General features: G+C 32.4%; 1 protein-coding gene across 4 annotated transcripts in view; it reads right to left on the bottom strand.

Annotated features, from left to right (window-relative positions):
- Positions 1 to 2777: 2777 nt before the first annotated feature.
- Positions 2778 to 24840, bottom strand: part of ZDHHC21 (zinc finger DHHC-type palmitoyltransferase 21) — a 74065-nt gene continuing 52002 nt past the window's right edge. For 3 of the 4 annotated variants that reach the window (XM_023213120.2, XM_023213121.3, XM_023213122.2), the window contains 2 exons: positions 11254 to 11297; positions 2778 to 10713 (listed from right to left, as the gene is read on the bottom strand). In XM_023213120.2, coding sequence (XP_023068888.1) covers positions 10581 to 10713; positions 11254 to 11297 — 177 coding nt within the window. In that variant the 3' untranslated portion in view covers positions 2778 to 10580. Of the gene's footprint in view, positions 10714 to 11253; positions 11298 to 14197; positions 14349 to 24840 lie in introns of all 4 variants that reach the window. The other variant, XR_002731800.3, reaches the window with a different exon arrangement.

Genomic DNA, 24840 nt, shown 5'->3' with positions numbered 1-24840 from the left:
TTAAAGTTGTAAATTTCAATACTAAGAAAGATAAATACCACCCAAACCATGCTACAATTAAACTTACTACTAAAGACACATTCAAATACATACCTACAGTAATATCTGAGTGCTTGGAATTGTATATTCCAAGTTCCTAATTTCCTCAATAGTCTGGCTTTCTAAAAAAATGCAAAACACATTGCTATTTTTATTGTGTTTGATCTTTAAACAGAGGTGCTTTCTTGTTTGGAGAAGGGGCCTAATTTGAAAATACTAGTCATCCAGAGGACATACAAAGAATGTGCTGTGACTGATACAAATATTTTTTTAAGTTAGCTTAGATGTATTTTTTTTTTTTCAAGCTAACATATCCTCTATCCTTCCTCAGTACTGTTTGCTCAGCTGGATGTCCACAGGGTCCAATTTTCCCTCCAATTGCCCTTGCACGCTAATATAATTGCTGCTCATATGGGTAATTGGTCAGCCTAGAGCAGCATTTGTATGCATTTGTTCATCTACAGTATCTGGCAACTTCTCAAATGATTTTGCACTCTTATAATAGTATCACACATTTTTTGTTTTTGCCTCTTTATAACAAGGCTAAGTAGATGTGAATCTGTAAAGGATACATATTTTAAGTGTTCAAAAGGTGGAATATACAGATACAAATTCAAATTATTTTTATGCAGTGGACGTTTCTTCTCACTTATCAGAGTAAATGAATCTAGTCTCAAAAGTATGTTGCTCTGCTCTGCCTTCCCCAATTGCTTTCCTCCCCAAACAGAGCCAAATTAACTAGATTAAACCACAATTTAACTTAAAAAAAGTGACAAGTCAGTTTCACTTAACACTGACGAAACAGTAAAAACCATTACTTTTACTAAAGCTTGTTCTTGAGCACACTTTAAATATTCTGTTTGACAAAATGGAAGTACACATAAAGCACTTCAGGTGAATTCCAGAGTTTAATAGTATATTACTAAAGAAAAGCACTTGTGTGACTGAGTTGCAAGCTGAACCAGCCACTTTTTTTCATGGAACACCACTTTATACTTGAAGGAATGACTGACAAACCGCAGTTTTTCAGAGTTGGGTATTTGGCAAGCATCTTCTCAAAAATAAGTGAAGGTAACCTGTCACTTCAAGGACAACTACTGACAGTATGTGGTTGCCAATGACAAAATTCAAACTTTCACGTGAAAATTACAATTCTGAAAAATGTAATCTGTCACCATAAACTTAACTGCTTCCCAATACTTACTTTTCTGACAAGGTCAGTGGTAATATTAATCAATTTAATTTTATTTTGTATGGCTAAAAGCTATACTTCTGACAAGACCAGTGGTAATATTAATGAATTAATTTTGTATGGCTTTTTCCAAACTGAAAAAGAGACCAGTGGATTTTAAGAATATGAAAAGTTCCTTGGTATTGTTTCTGACTCCACATTGCAACTAACTAAACTTTAAGAAATCATCACTTGAGTATTTGTGTAGTACCACAGAATATCCAGTTACTTGAAAAGATGGTAAGAATATTTCTCCTTTTTCCAACTACATTATCTGCACAAGATCAGACTTCTCCATATACTTCTAACAAAATAATAATTCAATTGGTCTAATGCAGAAGCAGTATGAGACCCAACTTTCTTCCATGAAGGCAGATATTAGAGCTTTGCAGAAACATAAAATCATGGGTCTCTAAATAAAAACGTTATTTATGTTAACACGCAATGAGATTATGTTTAAATGAATTAGCAACCTTTTAAATTTTTTCCCATTTTGTTTCAAATTCTCATAGATCCTGATCAGTTTTATTTTCTATTACAATAAATACTGATAAACATAACTTACATAAGCAAAAATTGTTTGGGGCCTGCAGTAATTTTTATGAATGTAAAGGAGTCCTGAGACCAAAAAGTTTGAGACCAGTTGTAACTTATCACTAAGAAAACATTATTATAAATGCTAGCTAGAATCAAAACAAAGGAAATTGCAAAAGAAACAAGATTAAAGATTTATAATCCTTAAAAGTTTGTCAGAAGGCACACTTTCTGACATCTGCTTTGACTTACCAATAGAGCAAAATTTATAGTTTTATTTGGCAAATCTATCAAATAATTTATCTACTAATCTAGAATATTTTTCAAAATTACTTTTCTGGTAATAAAATTTTTTTAAAGAATTTAAAAAATAAAGTTAAACCTCTGTCTTTCAATCTCAGGGCAGTTTCTACTAACTCACTGTTTGTAAGACCTACTGATTGATTTGTCTTTTCAGAGCTGATGATTTTGGCCAACTCATGTTTACTGGCTTTGTGACTTCTTACAAGAAAAGTAATTAGTTTAGGCTTAAGAATATTTGTCAACAAAAACTAAGTACTCTTAGAATATAACTTCTTAAGAGCAAAGTCTTTAATTCAATATTGCCACATCTGAAACAGTGCCTAGATGCAAACTTAAAGTTTCTGCATTTTATTGTATGTAAATTATTGCCCTCAAGAAAAAATACTTCTATAAAATAGTGTCTGCCACAATAAATGTTAAATAAATTGGGTGACTGAATCCAGCCATCTGGGTCATCTCTAAGATAAATATGCCTAACTAGAAATATTGCGTTTGTCAATTTCAACCCTAGTATGTACACCTAGTTCTTTTTGAACAGTTAATGAATTTTGTGATTATGGTAGAACAATATCCTAAGACTAAATTGACCTATTACATTGGTAGTGCTGAAATCTAGGATTTGGGTTAATTTTCATAAGTAAAAAAGGTAAGATGAGAAAAACAGTCCTAGGTTTTAAAAAAATATTTATTTAAAAATAAGATTTAAAAAAATACAGTACGTAATACATTTTGAGAAGTAAAAATTCCACAATTTAAATTAAAAACAATCTGCAAAGAAAATAGAAATATTATGTGAATAAAACTAAATCACTACAATAAATTAAAAACAACAACATTGTTCTTAAGGTAGATACATGGTTTGATTTTCATATTAAGAACCAGTGTAGACTTTTCATCTAAACAAACACATATCAGCTGCATGGTTCCCACTTGTCATTTTCACCCATTTTACTCCCTCAATCTATTCTTATATCCCTCAACCACTATTTTCCCAATTACCATCAGCACAAGAAATGTTGGTGAAGATTTTCTTTAAATTCTCTTAGGGGAAAGACAAGGTAAAAATAAAAGACAATGCAAGGAAAATAGCACTCAGATCTATACATATTATGCACTGAATAATACAATGCTTGACAAATTTAAGAACAGGATCTTCCGATGGCACCTGGAACATACTACTATCAAAATAAAAGCATTTTAGGGATATAATACCAGACAGAACTTGGGGTTCACACACAATTTTAGGAGCCTCAAAAATAACATAGATTTTGGCTATTCATTAAACTTGCCAGTCAGATCACACACAAAAAACACTAATTCCAGGGACACAAAGTGAGCTCATACAGCATGATCCATGTGTGCTCTGTCCTTCCAAGGGCCTATCTTTGTCTAATGGTTTTTCTTTAAAATGTTCATCTCTGGGAGACAGTGAATAGTGGTGAATTCTCTACTACTCAATAACTTGAAAAAGTACTGCATTCAGCCACACGCATTTAAACCATGCATAAACAAGCCAAATTACTCAGAATCAATATACTGGCAACATAATCTAGGGAATATTGTTGGCAGATTAGAGAGAGACAATGTTACTTCATCTCATTAGGCTTTCAAACAAATTTTGCTTTCACCTCTAATGATTACGTTCATCTAGATTTCTACATTTCTACATATCGTTCAAATGATCTGAAGCCACATTTCACATAAACTTCAGACTTGATTCTTTTTTTCCATTCAGAATTCACTGCAAAACCATATACTGTATCTACATTCAAGGAGAGGTTGATTTTAGCTAACAATAATGCAAAATATTTTCGAATGTGATTGTCCGCTTTTCCAATACACACACTGTCACCTTCTTGCCAGAATGATTAACCATTTTAGCTGCAGTTGTAAGGACACTGAGTGTTTTGAGAGTTTTAAAGGGAAAAATTTGGAACCAAAATAGTATACACAGCAGTATTACATTCGGACAATTACATTTGAAAGGTGTTTTAAATTATGAGTACACTTAAAGGGTGTTTTTCTTCATTTTTGTAAAATGAACTACTAAGCAAAATTAGTTTTAAAAATAATCTTACTCTAACTTTCTATGTAAAGTGAGCAACCATATCCAGACTTTTTTTTTTCATTAAGTTCAATTTTCTGTTATCAGTTTTGCTTAAATCAAGGTACATATGCATTTCCTCTTGGGAAAGCATCTCTCTCTGTCTCCGTATCTCTCTCTATATATATCTACACACACATATGTACACATACATATATATGTACACCTACATATATTTTAAAGGTGGTCTTTTATCTTTATTTGCAAAGTAGACAAATGGCAATATTATTCTTTAAAGCCACTAACGATTACACACACACACACACACACACACGCTGAATTCTTGATTTGTAATGAGAATGAACCTTTAACTCTTCATTTTAGTATTTTGTTTCAGTGTTCATTAAAGTGCCCAATAAGCTATATAGTTCATTTATATAAATAATATTAGAGTTCTTATTTTTTAATTCATTGTTGCAGAAATAAAACAACTTGTGAAAAGTGCTTCAATTATCTTTTGTAATTTCAGCCTATCAAACTACCTTTTAAAGTAGCCAAGCTATATTAAAATACAAAATTAAAATCCATACATGACTAACTAAAAAAAAGTCCAAATGAGAAACATTTAAAATCCATTAAATTGCCACAGCGGCATGCAAAAAATAAGATCTGTTAATCAAACTGTTCTTAGTAACATTAAATTCTACTTTATAAACACACAATGATGTGAGAAGAAAACGCAGTCAACCCAAAAGAAAATTAACTCTTTGGTACAGGAATTAAAAATGTCACTCAATGCTAAAGTGAATAGCACCAGGATGTTTTATAGTTGTTGAGGTTATAAAACACTAGCTTCAGGCACCAGTAGGTTAAAATATCATCCAATGCATACTGGCAAGAATATATAGCTTGCAATACGCAGATAAGCCTTCCATTTACTTAGCAGCCTGCAAAATAAACCCTGTATTTAGTCAAACAGGCAGGCGAAGCCACAAAAAAGCCCACAACTTTTGTTAAGCTATTTTGTCCACATCTTTGTTTATACATAAAGCTATCAATACCAAAAAAACCAGTGTTGAACTGTTATAAGCACGACATTACATGTTACAGATATTCAAAATACCAATACAAATGGAGACCTTCAGGGTATCAAGAACTCCAAAATATCCCAAATGTTAAAGTGAAAGCCACCCTTATATATTGTTTATTTTTCCTCTGGTGACAAAATTTTCTATATACTCAGTATCTTTTCTTTGCAAAAAGAGATTTCCAGAAAAGGTACCAGTTTTTGCAAAGTTTGGGCAACCTATTCATTTCTCCTCTGCATTAAATAGCTGTGTTTTCCACATTATTGTTAACAATTCACGTTACCATACTCGAAACAATTATAATATTTAAAACTAAAATATTTATCAAAGGCATCTGACCAACTGAAGAGAAACATCAATATAAATTCCTTAAGTTAAATAATTCAAACTAAACGTTTATATGCACTAACAACTCCTCCAATAAAAATGGTATAAATAAGAGATAAGGCTAAATGATTACAGCAAAGAGATTTTCTGATGTCAGAAACTGGCTCCAGTCAACTCTGTTGCTGAGATGCTGATTATTCATGCCCCATCTAGCCTTCTCTCCATCTTAGTAAGTTTTTGGATACTCACTACTCATTTGTACCTACTCTCTAGGATGGACAAGGGAAAAAGAACATAATAATAGTAAAAAAATGTAATGATAATGGAAAATACCAGTAATATCAATGACTTTTTAAATACCATTGTTATTTCTGTTTCAAATTAGCAGGCAGTATTGCAACATCTGAAAAACTGACAAAGATGTAGTAAGTTTTGTTGTTAAAAACTGCACAATGATAATAAATCAGAGAAAAGTCTCTTTCCTGAAGTTAAACCATCATCACCTCAAAAGTAGCAGAAATGCTAAATACTGATTAATACATAGAATTACAACATTGGTTCAAAACAGTTCAAGCAAGTTGGTTCTAATACTTTCTCACATTGTACTGTGGAATATTCTAGAATTCAACTGAGAATGACAAAATATAGAGCATATGAAATTTGTGATTTATAGATAAATTCAGAGGGTGATTTCTAGAGTAAAAGTTAACAAACTTGAGCATTAAATAACACATTCATGAATTATACAGTTAATACTAGCAAGTAGAACACATTAAATGTACATGGCTTATTTGCTACACTTACCAATACTTATGTTTTTTTAAAGCAGTAGTAGAGTTGTGAAAATCTAATATTTGTATCTATTAGCAAACTACTCAATGTTTCTATGTGTGAATTTTATAAAATAAATTCTAGATATATCTATGTATATTAGAGGTCATGTCAGAAACGTATTTAATAAAGTAACTATAGGTTATTAAACTCGGTAAACTTGAGCTAATCTACTGACACAGGAAGCGCAAGAGAAGCAGTGACTAGAGAAAAGTCCAGAGAGAGACTAGCAGCTCTGTTAATTAATATTAATGGCATATTAAACCAGAGCTTGATACATTGTGATTTTATAGCAATACATGTGAAAACACTCAAACTACCCCAAGAGCTAACATACAGAAAATTGTGTGGCCATAATCTAAATCAATTCACACTTCCTGGTTTGAAATGTTGTCCTAACTTAAGTCTTTATGATTAGCATTCAGAATTAATACACCCTTTGGAGCAAAACATATCACCAACTAGTTACTTGTACGGAAGTGACTTGAATGTCTAACAAAGAATAGTTATCATTAGCCATCATACTTAGAGAAAAATGCCTCTATGCATTGGCAAAAATACACTGATGTTAATTCTGACAGACATTTTAACTCAGCTGTTACAGTCAACACTATGTATTATGTTCTCTTTCATTATTAAAAATAAACTATGCTTTTTTCTGAAAAAGAGTTAATATGTTAACTACAATTTAAAATAGCTATTTCTAATGTTAAGCACAAATATTTTTAATACAACTCTTAAGCAAAATAGTATTTTTATTATAAAGAAACATCAGCTAACTTGATATTTTTAAACTATAAGTCTGGGTTACAAAGTAACAATCGCTCTATAAATGAATGTCTACTGCTTGAGGGGTCCTGAACTCAGTTCATCTTTGCCTACAATCTTAAGCCTACCTGAAGCCCATAAACATTTTTGTTTGAAGAAAACAACAGTGACAAATATGATTGTTAAGGAGGTGTAACTTACAGTATCTAGGTAAAAACCTTTCATTTCCAGAAGGCCGACAAATGACTTTACTGATGTAAAAACATCCTTTAACATACATTTTGCTTAAAATCAAATAGAACGTTGATAAAGAAATACTTCAGTCCAACATACATATTACATCAGTAATCTTACTGCTCACAATTATTTTCTAATGCCCAACACCTTTAGTTGTTTTCATAGTTATCCAGAATACATAATAAATTGGCTACCAAAACTATAGATATAACTCTGGGAAAGGTTAAAAAAAAAAAAAAAAAAGAACAAAGAAAAGAAAAGGAAAAGTATACAAAGAATCGTTAATCTCTTAGTTATTTAAGGCATAAGCCAGTAAAAAAAAATCATTTCAAAACTGAGTAAAATAAACTAAATGTAGTTTTTTAGATGTTCATTAAAACACAGTAAATGCTTGGTTGTCTTTGTAGCTACATTTCTATGTTTTGTAATAAATTGGTCACTTTAAAGTAACAGCTTTTCCAATTCTAAGGAATTACTCTGCCAAAGGAAGGTTTAAAATAAAATACATAAAATAGTTTAGTTTATCCTAATCTAATATAAATTTGTGATTGACATCAAGAATATAATGGGAATGTACATAAATGAAGCAACACAGTCATCACATTCTACGAACTAGAAATAACATCATAAAAACAACATGTTCATTTTCATAAAATTTTACATTTTTGTACATATACTCCTCCTAAGTTTATACTTTTGATATGTTCAGAATGTGGCTATACTATTTACTTATGGGGCAGTAAATCTTTAGAGCCATTATAATTACATCAATTAGCCAAAAGAGGGCGCAGAAAGAACACCAGTAGATATGCTTAGGAAACTGACAGTTGGTTTTTCTCTAGTGTAGTCTAACAAGAATTAACAATACCCACAGGAGGGTTAGGTATGCTAACTGGGGAATACTGAAAGTCACAGTTTAAGTATATATAGACATACTTTAATATACATTCTTATGTAAATATACTGATAGATAGCATTTCTGCCATTCAAATAAAATAAGCGTATGCTTTTCTATTGCATTAGTGTGTAGTCCAATAATTTAGGGGAACTGACTACAGAAGGATCAGGACCAGGAAAGGTAAAGAGGAAGAGGGAAAAGAATATGTCCTAAAAGTGGTAAATCTAGGAAAAATAAGAACACAAATCATCACAGTGGGAAAGAGACCCCGCCCAGTACCTTTCAGTGTACCTACTGCTACTACAGGAAGTATAAATTAGCTACAAAGTTCTTTAGGGGATCTTCACTTGGTTCTGCTGTTTTCTCAAGGTCCTTATTTGAAAGGAATGTATACAATATAAGGCATTCAACTGATATCTACCTACATTATCTATATATTACTTCCTTATAAAAGTTCTGTCACCAGGACAAATGGTGGCCAAATAGCTTGCACAAATTCCAACCCATTTGTCTGACATTAACATTCTAATTTTGTGTTTCACTAAGCTTTATAAATATATTTCTTCTATTTAATTTACTATGTCTCTTTTCAGTACCAATAAATACGTTCGTCTGTCACTTCGGAGTTTGTAAGTAACCAAGTATTCCAATTAGAACATGAAAAACATGATATTGACATCTCTGAGAAGTACTTACTCTTATTATTTCAGAATATGCTATAAGATATTTACAATTTCTGAAAGAACTAACCACAGTATAGACAACTGGTTAGCAATGGTAACCTTCTGTTTAATTATTTCCCAGGTATTGTTCCTTACTTTCAAAATTAGCTAAAAGGAAAATATTAGCATGGTTCACGAACAGTAGACTTTTTCAATCTTCTCTTCAAGGGAAAGACTGTGAGTACATAAATTTTTTAAAAAGATACATGAGTTTTGCAGTATTCTAATGGAAAAAAATTAAAAGCTGAGTTTTCAAAGCATACTAAATGTCTTTTCATACAAATGTTCTATGCCTTGTGAGAGAACATCACTATTATTAACTTACATTTGTATAAGGTTAATGATAAACACAGATCATTGTATTTTCTTATTTTAGGGTCACTTCCTAACACTAGCTACTAGTAAAAGGTCTCTCAATGCAAATTAGAGCCGGCCAATTAAAATTTAATTTGAATTTAGGGATTATTAAAGGTACACAAAGTTAGTGACTTTTTTCAGTAGTAGCTTCCTATAAATAAAATTTCTATATGAGTTGGCCAATATATATAAACTTTCAATGTGAAATTTTACATCTACTAGTACATAAATAAAAGTAAAAAGTATAATCTTTTCAAAAGCACAATATTCCTCTTTATACTGTACATTACATATTATCTAGTTATACTAGTATTTTAAAAACATATGCATTCTAATGTAACTGCACTAGAAAAGGTAATTGTGAAGTTATTGCAAATTCTCTCCCCTTTTTGCTCATTAAAATCTTAGGGTAAAATAGGAATACATGCCCACCGGTCAGGAGTTCTTCTGGAAGCAAATATTTCAATCACAATCAATAATTACAACAGTAATGATGAAAACTGAAAAATTATTGTGAAAAAATTTTTAATATTTCCTTTATAGTAAGGTAGGTAGTTGGTGTTTTACTTCAGTGGTCCTTTAATGTTGGTTTTGGTGAAGAAAAAAGAAGAAAACATAAGAAAGCCACTCCTAAGAAACCAATGCCCGTTTTTTGTTGCTGTTGTTCACTCCTATTGCTGCTGCATTTTCAAAAATGTTGCAGCACATTTAAAAAAGGAAAGGTTATTTTAAATTGGATTTGAAAAAGAAAATTTACGTATATTACAAGAAGGTGTATCAACTTTTGTAAAACCTGAATAATTAAACTTAGATTTGGTTACTGTTTAAAAGTGAAAATTTTAAATAAACATCTGAAATTTACCATAAATTAGAATCTGTAACACTGTCAGTACTAAAAGAAATTATGTACAATTATTTCATCCTAATCACTGCCTTTTGAGTTTAATAACAAAAGCATTTAAATAAATCCCTGTGGAAAGCTAATTTGAAAGTAAACATGCTTTAAAACTTAAATATAGATCTTGCATTAGTCCCACAACAGGATCAAGATCACTATTAACATAAAGCCTGGGGCACATTATGATGCCTAAGATTGGTGGGTGGATTTTAATTGACTTGAAGACTGTCATAGTTCTATTATCATAAAACCTGTAACGCATTTCCAGCATGGAGGACCCATCTGTGCCCACCATCCATCTGTTTAGACATGATTGGCAAAGTGGTAGGGAACTCGCAGTGGTTGCCTCTGCCTGAAAGGAATGAACCACAGGATCTTCCAACGAGTGCCAAAAACTTCTGAGAAGGTCTGCTGCCATGGCTTTCGGGGCCTCGATCTACAGAAGACAGCATTATTAGTGAAAGACAGCACTCCCATGGTGCACTTCAGTCAGCTAAAACAATACAGGTTGGCTGGGGATCCATTACTGGACTCTGATGAATTGTGTCCCAGCATCATAAATACAGCTTTTCTTTCATTATGGCATGCAGCTGAGTTTTAACTCTGGATAGCAGATATTGTATCTGTGTCGTCAATCAACCGAGCACAACTTTTGAAGCAGAGGAAAATCTCAGGATTAACAGAATGTGTGTCAACAACACAGTAGCAAATCTCTTTTGATGTACTTTCAGGACAAATAATTTAACTTACTTTAGTTAGACAAGGCACAAGAATGATCAGCATTTTAGTGTGAAAACTATCATGGCTGGAAAACCCCTACTGTAAGACTATGGTAGGCTTGTCTAGCACAGGCCTCAGACTAGGCACCAAAAAAAGCCATCATTATATTATCTTTCTACTACATGCACATATTTCTCAAATATATCCAGTTCTTTCCATTTTTAAATAATACTATATACTTCAGTTTTATACTTACATATCTTCACAACAGTTTGACATCTTTTCAATAGATGTTGTATCCTATTAAAAATAAAAAATTATATTCAGATGTAACAAAGTTATTAAGTCTTTATTCTGTATCCATTCTATGATGTTTTTAATCTTATTCCAAGAATATTCTAAAGATTTAAACAGTTTATATGTGAGTATTATGAATTTTAAATGCTCTTTCATACATTGCTGGAATCCCCTTGGAAAAACAAAATCAACATTATATTATGCAAAAAAAACCTATTCAAATACAAAAACCTCACAAAAATTGTGAGAATATCACTTCATTAAAATATAACCTTTTATTACACTTGCTTTCTTGACGATTCCTTTGAAAGTCTACAATCTATTTTCAATTTAACTGTTAGTGAATATGCATTAAAAAATAAATACTAAAATGACATATGAAATAAACTAATGAACAGAAAACTGCCTAAGAGAGGGCTACTGGTTCTAGGTTTCTGTAAACAACAACAAAACTCAACAAGGCAAACTATGAATTTGTCATATTACAACATCTACTATTCTGAAAACTAAACTGATCAGAGTTCTTTTTTAGCAGAAAAATAACTTTTTTCATAATACAAGTCCCTAATTGTATGCTTTCTATAAGGCTCTAACACAAATATGTTAAAAAAAAAAAAACAAAAAAAAAACAAAAAAAAACATTTCAACAAACAGAAGATTGCTTCTAGAAATGCTGGTTTAATTTGTGTTATCAGAAGACTTATCATTAGACTGGTAAATTGTTATAAGTAATAGCCAAATAATCAAAATACAAATTACACAATCTTATTTTTAGGTATTTATTTGTATTTTAAATACACTTTGAAACAGTGCAAAAGAGTACATTCATTCAAATACACCAAAAGCTGGAGAAGTTTTCCTCTTTTTATCCCTTACTTTACCTTAACACTTTGTTTACATATAGGTAGACTTATTAAGCAGTATGATTCATGCAAACACTTGTGGCTACAAGTAAAATCTCAAGAACTTATTTGGCTGTAAAACTTTTCCAGTGATGCTAACAAACAGCACCTTCACTCAAAAACATCTCTTTAGAGATGTTAAATAAATAGCTCGTAACATTGAATTATCATTATGAATAGTTGCATAACTACAGTTAGCCCATATAAGAGAAAATTAGAGAAAACTGATCTACTTTTAAGATAACTAATAACCAATAACAGAGTTTCATTTACAGATTTTCCAGGAATTTTTTAAAAGTTATAGATTAGCTACATATTCTATATTCATTAGTTTTCCTATGAAGCTTTGTAATTCAAGGTATCCAGTGACAATTCTATTAATAATTAACCTTTCTCAGCTCTGTTGTAATTTCCTCAAAATGTCTTACTTTATGAAAACACAGTCTACAAACATATGAGAACACTGATTAGGGTCTCAGAGGAAATTTGGGCTTCAGGTTCCACATCTGTAAAGGAAGTAAGTGAAGTCATTTTAATGGTTTCTTAGAGTTTTGATAGTGACACATTGTTCCAAAGCAAGTAAAACAGCTTGTGCAAAAGTACAAAGAAAAAGATGAGATAGAAGACAAAGAGAAAGATGAAATAGAACAGCTATTAGGAAACGTATATGAATGGCCTAAGATCACAGATGTGGACAACACTTAAAAACTATAAAGTATTCCATGGTGTATAAGGCAAATGCAAGGTCAGACTACTCTCACCAGCTAAGATTAAGGGCAATTTTTACTATGCAGAAACTACAACTTGCTTCCAATCCTGAGGGATTTATTGGTGGCATTAAAAAAATCTACTTTAAAGATTTCAGATTTAGACTTCATACAGAAAAAGCTTTTATTTCAAGTGTTTTTGATACCTTTCTTGAATCTGTTTTGGGAAATAACTAGAATACTATCTATTAAATCATCATAAGCATGGTTATTCGGTTATTCTTTCAAACCGCGTGATGTTTACCATTACTTTATGAGTAGGATTTGTGAGGTTGGCCAAAATAGGCTATTTTTTTCCTCTAGAAATGGCAAATGCTCATCTCTCTGTAACTCTGCTATCCAGAATACTGTTATAAGTACAATTTGTATTTTAGCAACCAAACATGTCATCAACTTTTTGCACTGGTGCTTACATATAACATACCCAGAGCAATACAAATTAGGTTATCACATTCACTAGCAGGACAGAAACAGCAAACTGGAAGAGGACAGGGGTTACTACTATCAAGAATACGAAAAACCACAAGTTATCCTCAAGTGTCAAACTAAGTTTAATATACTTTTGGAATAAAAAAACACTAAAATAATTAAAATATTTTGATGCAGATAACTTCATTCGATACTAAGGACTCAACACAGTGCTCATCATGAAAGGACCAATAAGATAACTATTATCCTCAAGGAGTTTAAATACAAAGTATAAGTTCTTAGTTTTATGTAAAACTCAGCTATCCAGAGAAATTCATTTGTCCAGGAATGATAACAAACAAGTTTTTACTATGTGTTGTCTATAATAACACTTTTATTTATAAATATTTACACCTTGATTACAGTCTAATGATCAAAATATCTAAGACTTTCCTCAGTCTACATGACCAAGATATATGAGAATGATGTACTATTTACTATTTTAAAAACTGGACGTCTTTAAACATAATGAACTAGAAACAGCAAAACATACAGAAATATAGGCCCTACCTATTTTATCTAATATTTTATCTTCTGATGGGTGGTCTTACCTAAGAAATTATTTTTCAGGCCTAGTCTAAAAAGTTATGTTGACTATTAAAACTGCATCCTAAGTAGTAAAATTATACCTGGAATGGGGGAGAAAGTTCCTAAGAGAAAGGGAGAAAGGGGTGTCTCTTGGCTTGATGTTAGGAAAATGAGAGGTTGCAAGGGGGGTGGGATAAAGAGCAAGAATTTATCACCAGAGGTTTCCTGGTTAACAGACCTGAGAACCCAGTCCTCTTGGCATAGAGCGCTTGATGATACAATCCATCCAACTAACTCATCCTGTTTTGAGTTCATTCTCACCAAGCAACACTTTGCCACATATGTTGTCATACAGGAGAAAGAATGTGCTGAAGAGTCCTTTGGCACACCTGACAATCGCACATAAAGGAATAAACAATCTGTTATATGACTATCTCTTTTGAGTCTGGAAGTAAGAGCCATTGCCTCTGGACCTGTTTAACCCTGCAAACAATTTCAAACTGGAGTTTCTAGACCCGCCAAACTGCAGACCTGAGGAAAGTAAAACAATTATTTTCGTTAGACTACTTGAAAACAGTTCAATCTAACCTCAATTATTCCCTGCATTCTTTATTATTATAGGTCTTGCTGATGCTTCTAAGTCTGCTACACATAGTCACCTAATGACTCCACGGTGATTTAATCTAGAGTTTAAAACACTGTTCTATACACAAAATCAACTCAAAATGGATCAAAAACTTCAATTAAGACGTGATCCTATGAAACTACTGGAAGAAAACAGAGGAAATGCTTTATGGCATTGCCTGGATAAGGATTTTTTAGGTAAGACATAAAAAGCAAAGGTAACAAAAACAAAACTAGAGAAATCAGATTACATCAAACAAAAAAGCTCTGCGCAGCAAAGGAAACAACACAGTGAATGGCTGGGTGTGGTGGCTCACACCTGTAATTACAGGACTTTGGGAGGCCGAGGCAGGTGGATTGCTTGAGGCCAGGAGTTCAAGACCAGCCCAGCCAAAACAGTGAGACCCTGTCTCTACAAAAACAAAAGAAAGACCTTTAAAAAAATAGAAGGTATGGCATGGTGGCATGTGCCTGTAGTCCTCGCTACTCAGGGGACTTAGGTGGGAGGTTTGCTTGAGCCCAGAAGTTCAAGGCTGCAGTGAGCTATGATCATGCCACTGCACTCCAGCTTAGGTGACAGAGTGAAATCCCATCTCTTAAAAAAAAATACATTGAAGAAACAACCTAAAGAATGGAAGAAAATCTCTGCAACTATACATCTGACAAGGGGGTAATACATAGAATACATAAGGAACACAAACAACTCAACAGAAAAAAGAGAGAGAAAAGAAAAAAAATCTGATTCTAAAATAGAGAAAAGATTATACAAATGACCAACAGGTATATGAGGAAATGTTCAACACCACTGGTCATCAGAAAAATGTAAATTAAAAACCACAATGGGAAATCATGTCATCCCAGCTAGAATTATCCCAGGGTATTATCAAAAATACAAAAGGTAAATGTTGGCAAGGATGTAGAGAAAAGGGAACCCTTACACAGTCTGGGGAAGAAACCTTACTCCTGTTGGGGAAAATGTAAATCCATACAGCCATTATAAAAAAATGGTACGGAGGCAACCTCAAAAAGTTAAAAATAAAACTACTGTATGATCCAGCAATCACAGCACTGGGTACACAGTCAGCCCTCCATATTTGTCGGTTCTGTAGCTGTGATTCAATCAACCATAGATCAAAAATATTTTAAGAGAAACTATTTTTAAAAATTAAAAAAAATACAGATAAAAATAATATAGTTTAACAACTATTTACATAGTATTTACACTGTATTGGGTATTATAAATAATCTAGAGGTGATTTATAGTATAAGGGAAGATGTCCATAGGTTATAAGCAAATACCATACCATTTTACAAAAGGAATAGGAGCATCAGTGGATTCCGATATCCCTGCGGGGTCCAGAAATCAATCCCCTATGGAGAGTGAGGGACAACTGTATATTCAAAGGAATAAAATGAGTATGTCAAACTCCCATGCTTATTGCAGCACTCTTCACAATAGCCAAGATATGGAATCAACCTGTGTCTAACAGCAGATGAATAAAGTAAATATGGTATATATACACACTGGAATACTAATCAGTCATAAAAAAGAATGACGTATGATCATTTGCGATCACATGGATAAATGAAATAAGCCAGTTACAGAAACAAATACTGACTGTTCTCACTCATATGTAGAATCTTTAAAAAGTGGATCTCATAGAATTATGAATAGAACAGTAGTTAGCAGAGACTGGGGAGGGTAGAAAGAAAGGAAGGATGGGGAAGAGGATGGTCAATGAGTACCAAGTTACAATTAGAAAGGAGTAATAAAGTGTGGTGTTCTATTGCACAGCAGTGTGATTACAGTCAATGAGAAGGTACGGTATATCTCAGAACAGCTTGAATATAGGATTTCAGATGTTCTCACCAAAAATAAATCATAAATGTTTGAAATGATGGACAAGTTCATTACTGATTTGATCATTACATTATGTATAAAAATACTGAAACATCACATTGTACCCCATAAATATGTACGATTATTATATATTAATTAAAAATAAAAAAATTGAAAACACTACTCAGGCAAGTGTTTCACAATTCGAGATTTGCCTGCTTTATCTATTACTAATTTATATTAATTCTAAGAAAGACTTTCATTTCACTTCTTAGCACCTCTGATTAGTTATGAACAGTAGTCATTTAACTTTAAATTTTTCCATAGCACTTAATTAGCAGCACATACTGTACAAAATGGTCAACTTAATATAAATTTGCGGCACTAAACTAACTGGACATGAAGAAATAGCATGATTCCTTATTTTTAGTTTTGTTTTCAATCAAAAGAGGGAAATGTTCTGTTAATCTCAGCTCTGTCTTCCTTTTAAGTCAGAACTACTTTCCTCATTTCAAATTAATGGTTCTTTAAGCACCCATTTCCAACAAAAGACCAGCTACGTCTTTTATTAGAGATCTGAAGTTCACATAAACATCTAATCAATCATAGAACAAAAGTGAGAAGGCAACAGATCTTATATTTATAGACACTGAAAATCTCTTTCCAAAACAATTCCCACACTTCTCTTAATCATGCGACTTTCTGACTATACAACCTAGAAAAAATTGCTAAAACTCTATACCTCCATTTCCAAATAACAATGCTTACCTCATAGGTTTTTGTGGGGATTAAATGAATTAATAATGTCGAAACCCCTTAAACTCCTCAATAAATGGCAGTCTTAGATTTTAGTGATATTGCCTACTACCTACTTTCTGAGACAGCTTGGAAATAAATACCTCAATTACCTCAAAATGTAACTTTTCAACATTATGTTTAAACACAGAAACAAGTGGTTTTATAATGAAAAATAAAACAATAGGGACTACAAGAGACTACACATACAAAATCCTACGCCCTCTAAGAGCTTGTAATTCAGTTGAAAAAACAAGTCCTAAACATGTAAACCATGATGCATTTATTCATTTATCTATCTATCAAAAATTTACTAAGTATTATGACACAGTCCTTAGCATCATGGAACTTACAATCTAGTCAAAGTAGTCAAGTATACAAGAAATAATTATATAGGAATATAGAGAGGAAGCCAGCGAGGATGATTATACACAATAATGTTTTGTATAAATAAGTCTTGCACTAATTAGAATATTTGGAACAGCTGAAAAACTATGTTTATAATCAAAACTCAAATTTAACTACTCTTACACTTTTAACACCACAATTATACTTTGATAAGATTTTTGGTTATTAGTAGAAATAAGATGGGTACTTAACATTCCCCTTTGGCTGAGATTCAGGGAATAATGTATCAATAAAATGTACATAAATTATTGTGCTCAAATACCATAAGCAAACCATAAATATAAGATTCACTGCTTTCTGCAATCCTATATTTTAATGTCAGATTGTGTATTTGTGTGGATTTAAATCATGAAATATAAAATGAATGTCTAGGAAAAATGGTTAGTAAAAGGAAAACCCATAAATATTTAGTTTCCTTACCAACATTTTTTAAGCATCTATTTAATCACTCAAGCAATTAGTAGTGATTTAAGAACATATAAATCATAGAAAAAGATTTGTTTTTAATTACTTTTATCAAAAATACTTCAAAGCAGTTTATTACACTGAACAAAGAGAAATGATGCAATATAAATATGCTTTTACATAGGAACATGTATATGCTAAAGAGTAATCCAATTCCACACATCACAATTATCAAAATAACTTTGATAATTCTTTTTTAGAAACGGTTATTTCATGTAAGTATGAAATGTAACTTGGTATTTAAACAAATGCCCTTGGCAAGGGGGAACCTGCTTTTTTATAAACTTATCATATACAAAATTCTAAAAAATATTATACCCAATTTTACTGTATAACATTAAAAGCATATTTAAAAAGAAGAGACATTTTAAATTTTAATTAACTTTCTGGATTTTAAAAAAGCTATAAAATTTTTCATATAATATTACAATTACTATATTAGAAATACATTTATTTTATTTTTATCAAGCAAAAATTCAGAGGAAAACAAAAATGGTATACAGAGCTTCCTTTATAGAAGTATAAGTGAGCTGGGGTCAATATAATTAGCAATGATGTTCATGTCTGCAATGCTGACCTGGAGTTGAGCAGATCAAACATAATTGTTATAGTTTACTGAAGGCTATTAATTCAAAATAACTTGGCAGAATACTAGGCAAAATTTAACTAGAGGGATTAATAATTTCAGGACTACATTTCTGTGTATAGATTAAAAGGCAAGTAAATCAACTAATTGATTAGTAAAATGATGTTTAGTAGATAGTCTCCTTTAAACTGATTTAACATTTCGAACGTAAGATACTTTTCATTGAGTAAGATAACCACGTTAAAATGGTCACCCCTGCATTTATGATTTCTCCTGTAGTTACCTAAGTAAACATTAACTTTATGAGTTAAATATGAGCCAGTATGTTTGGGAGAAAATATTTTCTTCTTAATTTGAAAAGCTTTGATTTAAGCTATCTTCAGCAATTCAAATAGACTCCAACAATAATACCTGTGAAACCAAATGCAAAAATCACTATATTTTTGTTTGAGAATTTAGTCTTTTTCAAAATTGCAACTAAATACATCTGTCTCACCCTACCCCCAACCTCACCACAACTGAGAAAATCTCCAGAGACATCATCAAAAGCTTACACTATTATATAAACTTCACAGAGCCCAGAAAACAAAAATGCTTGTATATAAAATTTAGATAAACTGTCAGAGCAGTGTCATGGTACACAATAGCTCACTGTCAGAACCTCACCAGAATGTGCTGTACCAGCTGTTACAGCACTTCTTGATTAACTCTCTCCAAGCCCAGTGACTGAAAACATGACGAATACAATCATCCAGCACTATCAGTATTGGCGCTCATCAGAATGGACATTATTGTTGGCTATGTGTGAACTACTGCTCGATAATTCAGACAACATCAATTACATTAATAACATCACTATCCATTTCATTCAGAAACAGCAAAAAAAACAGGCTAAACAGTCTGAAGTCTAAAAAATGATTTAACTAACCTGTTTCCCTTAGAAGTAGATCGATTTGAAAACATTTTTATTTCAATATAAATTGTAGTAAAAATGCACAAACATGTAAATTTGAATCCTGTTTAAAATTAAATCGAAAAATAATCACAGGTAATCCTTTTGAACTGGGCTTCAGATTAGTCTATTTAACAGAAACATCTGGTTGTGTTGAAATCTTTTAACCTTGAAAATGAGATTAGAAATCCACTATTTTTAAGTTAAAGTAATTTCTAATTATTTTATCTGGGTCACAGATAATCTACTCTTGCTAGGTCTAAAATGACATCAGATTATCACTGCTATGATTATCCCGTTACCTTCCACTATCAATAGGAAGATGAGATTTTTCTTCCTATACATGAAATAAATGATTTATTTATTCCAAGCAAAAATGAATAATGGTAAAAAATTACTGAAAATTGATACGCCGCTTCCCTGAAACCTCAAGCTAAACCCCAAAGAGACAGCACTTATTTTGCTTGTTTGACATCTAATAGGTCTATATTCAAGCTATGCAATAAAATAGTGTATGTAATGAAATGATATCCATATCAGTAGTTTCCCAAAATGCTTCTAGGATCTGTAGGGTTCAAGAGCAGGGGAAAAAGTAAGACTGCAATGGAAGGATTAAGTTTACTGTGATTCTTTCTCCCACTTCTTTCTTATGCTACCTAACAAATTCATCACTTAACACTGTAAAGAGAGATCTATGGATTCAAATTATGACAAAAACATGTGCAGATGTAAAATTTCTTGTAATCTTAATTTTATCACAAAACAGCAAACTTATTTTATAAAGTAAGCATAATCTATATTTTAATTTAATTAAAATATTAAATCGCATTTAAGTGCTAATAATTCATTAGATTTAAAATTAAACACTGAATGCATTAAACTTTTAAATAATCAAGCCTCAAAGAATCTTAAATCAATGTGAGGAGGAGTATATTCTGGAAATCCTTTTTGATTTTTTTTTAAACGCTAAAAGGATAATGCTTGAGGTTCACTATGAAATCCCAGCCAAAGAGATTTAAAAATTTATTGTAATTCTAAAAAGTACTTGTATTCAAGAGAAAGTAAAGTGACTAAGGGTTAGGATAACAAATACAATATATCCTCTCTCTTGCTTTCTTTCTTAATCATTCTTTTTTGAATGTTTCACAGAGGTGTAATTGCTATAGATAACAGCACTGTCTGGTACAGTGCTCTGAGAGGGTACTACGTATATGCAGAAAGAAATGAAACTTTTGGAGTAAGCATTATTTAACAAATGTGGTTTCTACTCAGTTTTAGAAATATCACATCATAAATGAATCTCTCTACCTTAATAAAAAGTTACGTTGTTCAACACTACAGAAAAAAAAAAAATCCCTTATAATTTGAGAACATGTTGATAGAAGAGAACAGAGTCAGAATCAAACCTGATATACAAAAACCATAAATAACTTACAGAAATACCTTGAAGATATTGCAAGTTTGGTTCTAAACAATGAAGCCAGTATTGCAATAAAGCCAGTAACACAAATTTTTCGGTTTCTCACTGCATATAAGTTATGTTTATGCTATGCTCTATTAGGTGTACAACTCCATTATGTCTAAAACACAATGTACATACCTGCCTTAAATTAAAAATACTTTATTGCTAAAAAATACTAATGATCATTTGAATCTTCAGGGAGATGTAATATTTTTGCTGATAGGGGGTCTTGCCTCCAAGTTGATAGCCTCTGATTGGCCAGGGTTGTGGCTGCTGAAGGCTGGGGTGGCTGTCACAATCAAAACAATAAACTAGTGGCTCATACCTACAATCCCAGCACTTTGGGAGGCCGAGGCAGGCAGATCACAAGGTCAAGCGATCAAGATCATCCTGGCCATCTGTACTAAAAATACAAAAATTGGCTGGTGTGGTGGTGCACACCTGTAGTCCCAGCTACTTGGGACTAAACCCGAGAGACAGAGGTTGCAGTGAGCCAAGATCATGCCACTGCACTCCAGCCTGGTGACAGAGTGAGACTCCGTCCCAAAACAAACAAAAAACCAATAAAGTCTGCTGCATAGGTTGACTCTTCCTTCCATTAAAGATTTCTCTGTAGCATGTGATGCTATTTGATAGCACTTTACCCACAGGACTTCGTTCAAAAATTTGGAGTCAATCCTCTCAAACACTGCCACTGCTTGACCAACTAAGTCTGTATATTCTTCTAAATCCTTTATTGTCATTTCAATAATGTCCACAGTATCTTCACTAGGAGTAAACTCCATCTCAAAACACCACTTTTCAGGCTCATCCCTAAGAAGCAACTTCTCATTCATTCAATACTGATCATGAGATTGTAGCAATTCAGTCACATCTTCCACTTCTTATTTATCTTGTTATTTCTAGCACATCTTTAGTTACCCTCTCCATTGAAGTCTTGAACCCTTCAAAGTTAACCATGAAGTTTAGAATCAACTTCTTCCAAACTCCTGTTCATATTGCTATTTTGTTCTCCTCCCATGAATCACAAATGTTCTTAATGGCATCTAAAATGGTAAATCTTTTCCAGAAGGTTTTCAATATACCTTCTCCAGATCCATCACAGGAATCACTATCTATAGCAGCTATAGCCCATCAAACGTGTTTCTTAAACGGTAAGACTTAAAAGTTGAAATTACTACTCCTGATCCATGGCATGCAAAACGGATGTAGCAGGCATGAAAACATTAATCTCCTTGTATATTTTCATCAGAGCTCTTGAGTGACTTGATGCATTGTCAATGAGCAGTAATATTATGAAAGGAACTTTTTTTCTGAGCAGTAGGTCTCAATAGTGGGCTAAAAATATTCAGCAAACCATGCTGTAAACAGATGTGGCTGTCACTTAGGCTTTGTTTTTCTATTTCTAGGGCAAAGGCAGAGTAGATGTAGCATAATTCTTAAGAGTCTAGGATTTTGGGGATGGCAAATGAGCACTGGCTTCAACTTAGTCACCAGCTGCATTTAATCCTAACAAGAGAGTCAGTCTGTCCTGTCCTTTGAAGCCTTGAAGCCAGGCATTGACTTTTCCTCTGTAGCTACAAAAGTTCTACATGGCATCTTCTTCCAAAGAAGGCTGTTTTGTGTACACTGAACATCTGTTGTTTTGTGTAGCCACCTTCATTAATCATCTTAGATCATTTGGATAATTTGTTGCAACTTCTATATCAGCACTTGCCACTTCACCTCGCATTTTTTATGTTATGGAAATGCCTTCTTTCCTTAAGCCTTAAGAACAAACTTCTGCTAGCTTCCAACTTTTCTTCTGTAGTTTCCTCACCTCTCCCAGGCTTCATAAAATTGAAGAGTGGGGGCCTTGCTCTGGATTAGGCTTGGTTTAATGGAATATTGTGACGTGTGATCTTCTGCCCAAACCACCAAAACTTTCTCCACATCAACAATAAAGTTGCTTCAGTTTCTTATCATTTGTACGTTCTCTGAAGCAGCATTTTAAATTTCCTTTGAAAACTTTTCCTTTGCATTCATAACTTGGCAATTTGGGACAAGGGGTCTAGTTTTTGGCCTATCTCAGCTTTTAACATGTCTTTCTCATTAGTTTTAATCATTTGTAGCTTTTGATTTGAAGTGAGAGGCATGCAACTCTTCTTTTCACTTAAATACTTAGAGGCCACCATAGGGTTATTATTTGGTCTAATTTCAATATTATTGTATCTTAGGGAATAGCAAGGCCCAAAGAAAAGAGATAGAGGAATGGCCAGTGAATGCAGCAGTCAGAACACACACAACATTTACTAATTAAGTTTGCCATTTATATGGGCGCAGTTTGTGGTGCCCCAAAATAATTACAATAGTAACATCAACAATCGCCAATCACAGATCATCATAACAGATATAATAACCATGAACATGTTTGAAATATTATGAGAATTACCAAAGCATGGCACAGAAACAACAGGTAAACACACACTGGTGGGAATATTGTACTGAAAGACACACTCAATGCACCGTTGCCACAAACCTTCAACTAGTTTAAAAAAAACAAAAAAACAAAAAACACTATTTACAAAGCAGAATAAAAGTATGCCTGTATAGCATATATACTGTGGATAAGAAATTAAGTGTTTATCAGAATATATTCAGTAAAAACGTATGAAAAATATATCAAAACTACTATCAAGCAACAGTAAGAAAGTGTGCTACTGGCATAAAGGTATCTCTATGTCATAAAGATAGACATATAAATAAAATAGAGTTAAGAGTCCAGAAAATATCCAATTAATTTTCAACAAAGGTGTCAAGACTATTCAATGGTGGAAAGAATTGTCTTTGTAAGAAATGGTGCTGGGACAACTAGATATCTACATGTAAAAGAATGAAGATGGACCCCTACTTCACACGATCTACAAAAATTAACTTAGAATGAATCGTAGTACTAAATGTAAAGGCTAAAATAATAAAACCCTTAGAAGAAAATACAGGAGGGAATTTTGTTGACCTTGAATTAGGCAATGGTATCTTAGATAAGACACAAAAAGCACATACTACCAAATAAAAAAAATAGATAAATTGAAACAATAAAAAGTACAAACTTCTGTGCTTCAAAAGACACTGTTAATAAAGTGAAAATGTAATTAAGAGAATGTGAGAATATTTGCAAATCACATATTTGTAAATAATATATCTGAAAAGGGACTTATATCTAGAACATATAAACAGCTTTTTTAACTCAACAGTAAAACGGCAACCCAATTAAAACATGATCAAAGGATTTCTCCAAAGATACATAAATGGACAATAAGCATGTGAAAAGGTACTCGATCTCATTAGTTAATCAGGGAAATCCAAATTAAAACCATGATGAGGTACTATTTCAAAACCACTAGGATGGCAACCATTTTTTAAAAGACAGGTAATAACAATTGTCACCAAGGCTGTAGAGGAATCAGAACCCTCAAATACTGCTAGTGGGAATGCAAAATCATGCAGCAACTTTAGAAAATAGTAGCAGTTCTTTAAAAGTTAAATGTAGCTTCCATTAGACTCAGCAATTCCACTTCTATATACCCCAGAGGAATGAAAATATATGTCCACACAAAAACCTGTAGGTGGGCTTCAAGATAGCTGACTAGAAACAACTGGTACTCACCTCCTCCACAAAGAAGAACCAAAATAGTGAGTAGATAATCACACATAAAATATATCATCTAAGAGAACACTGGAATTCAACAGAGAAGTGACTGGTAACACCA

Source organism: Piliocolobus tephrosceles, chromosome 14 (genome assembly GCF_002776525.5).
Source record: "Piliocolobus tephrosceles isolate RC106 chromosome 14, ASM277652v3, whole genome shotgun sequence".
Lineage (NCBI taxonomy): Eukaryota > Metazoa > Chordata > Mammalia > Primates > Cercopithecidae > Piliocolobus > Piliocolobus tephrosceles.
This window is presented reverse-complemented; position numbering and strand designations above follow the sequence as displayed.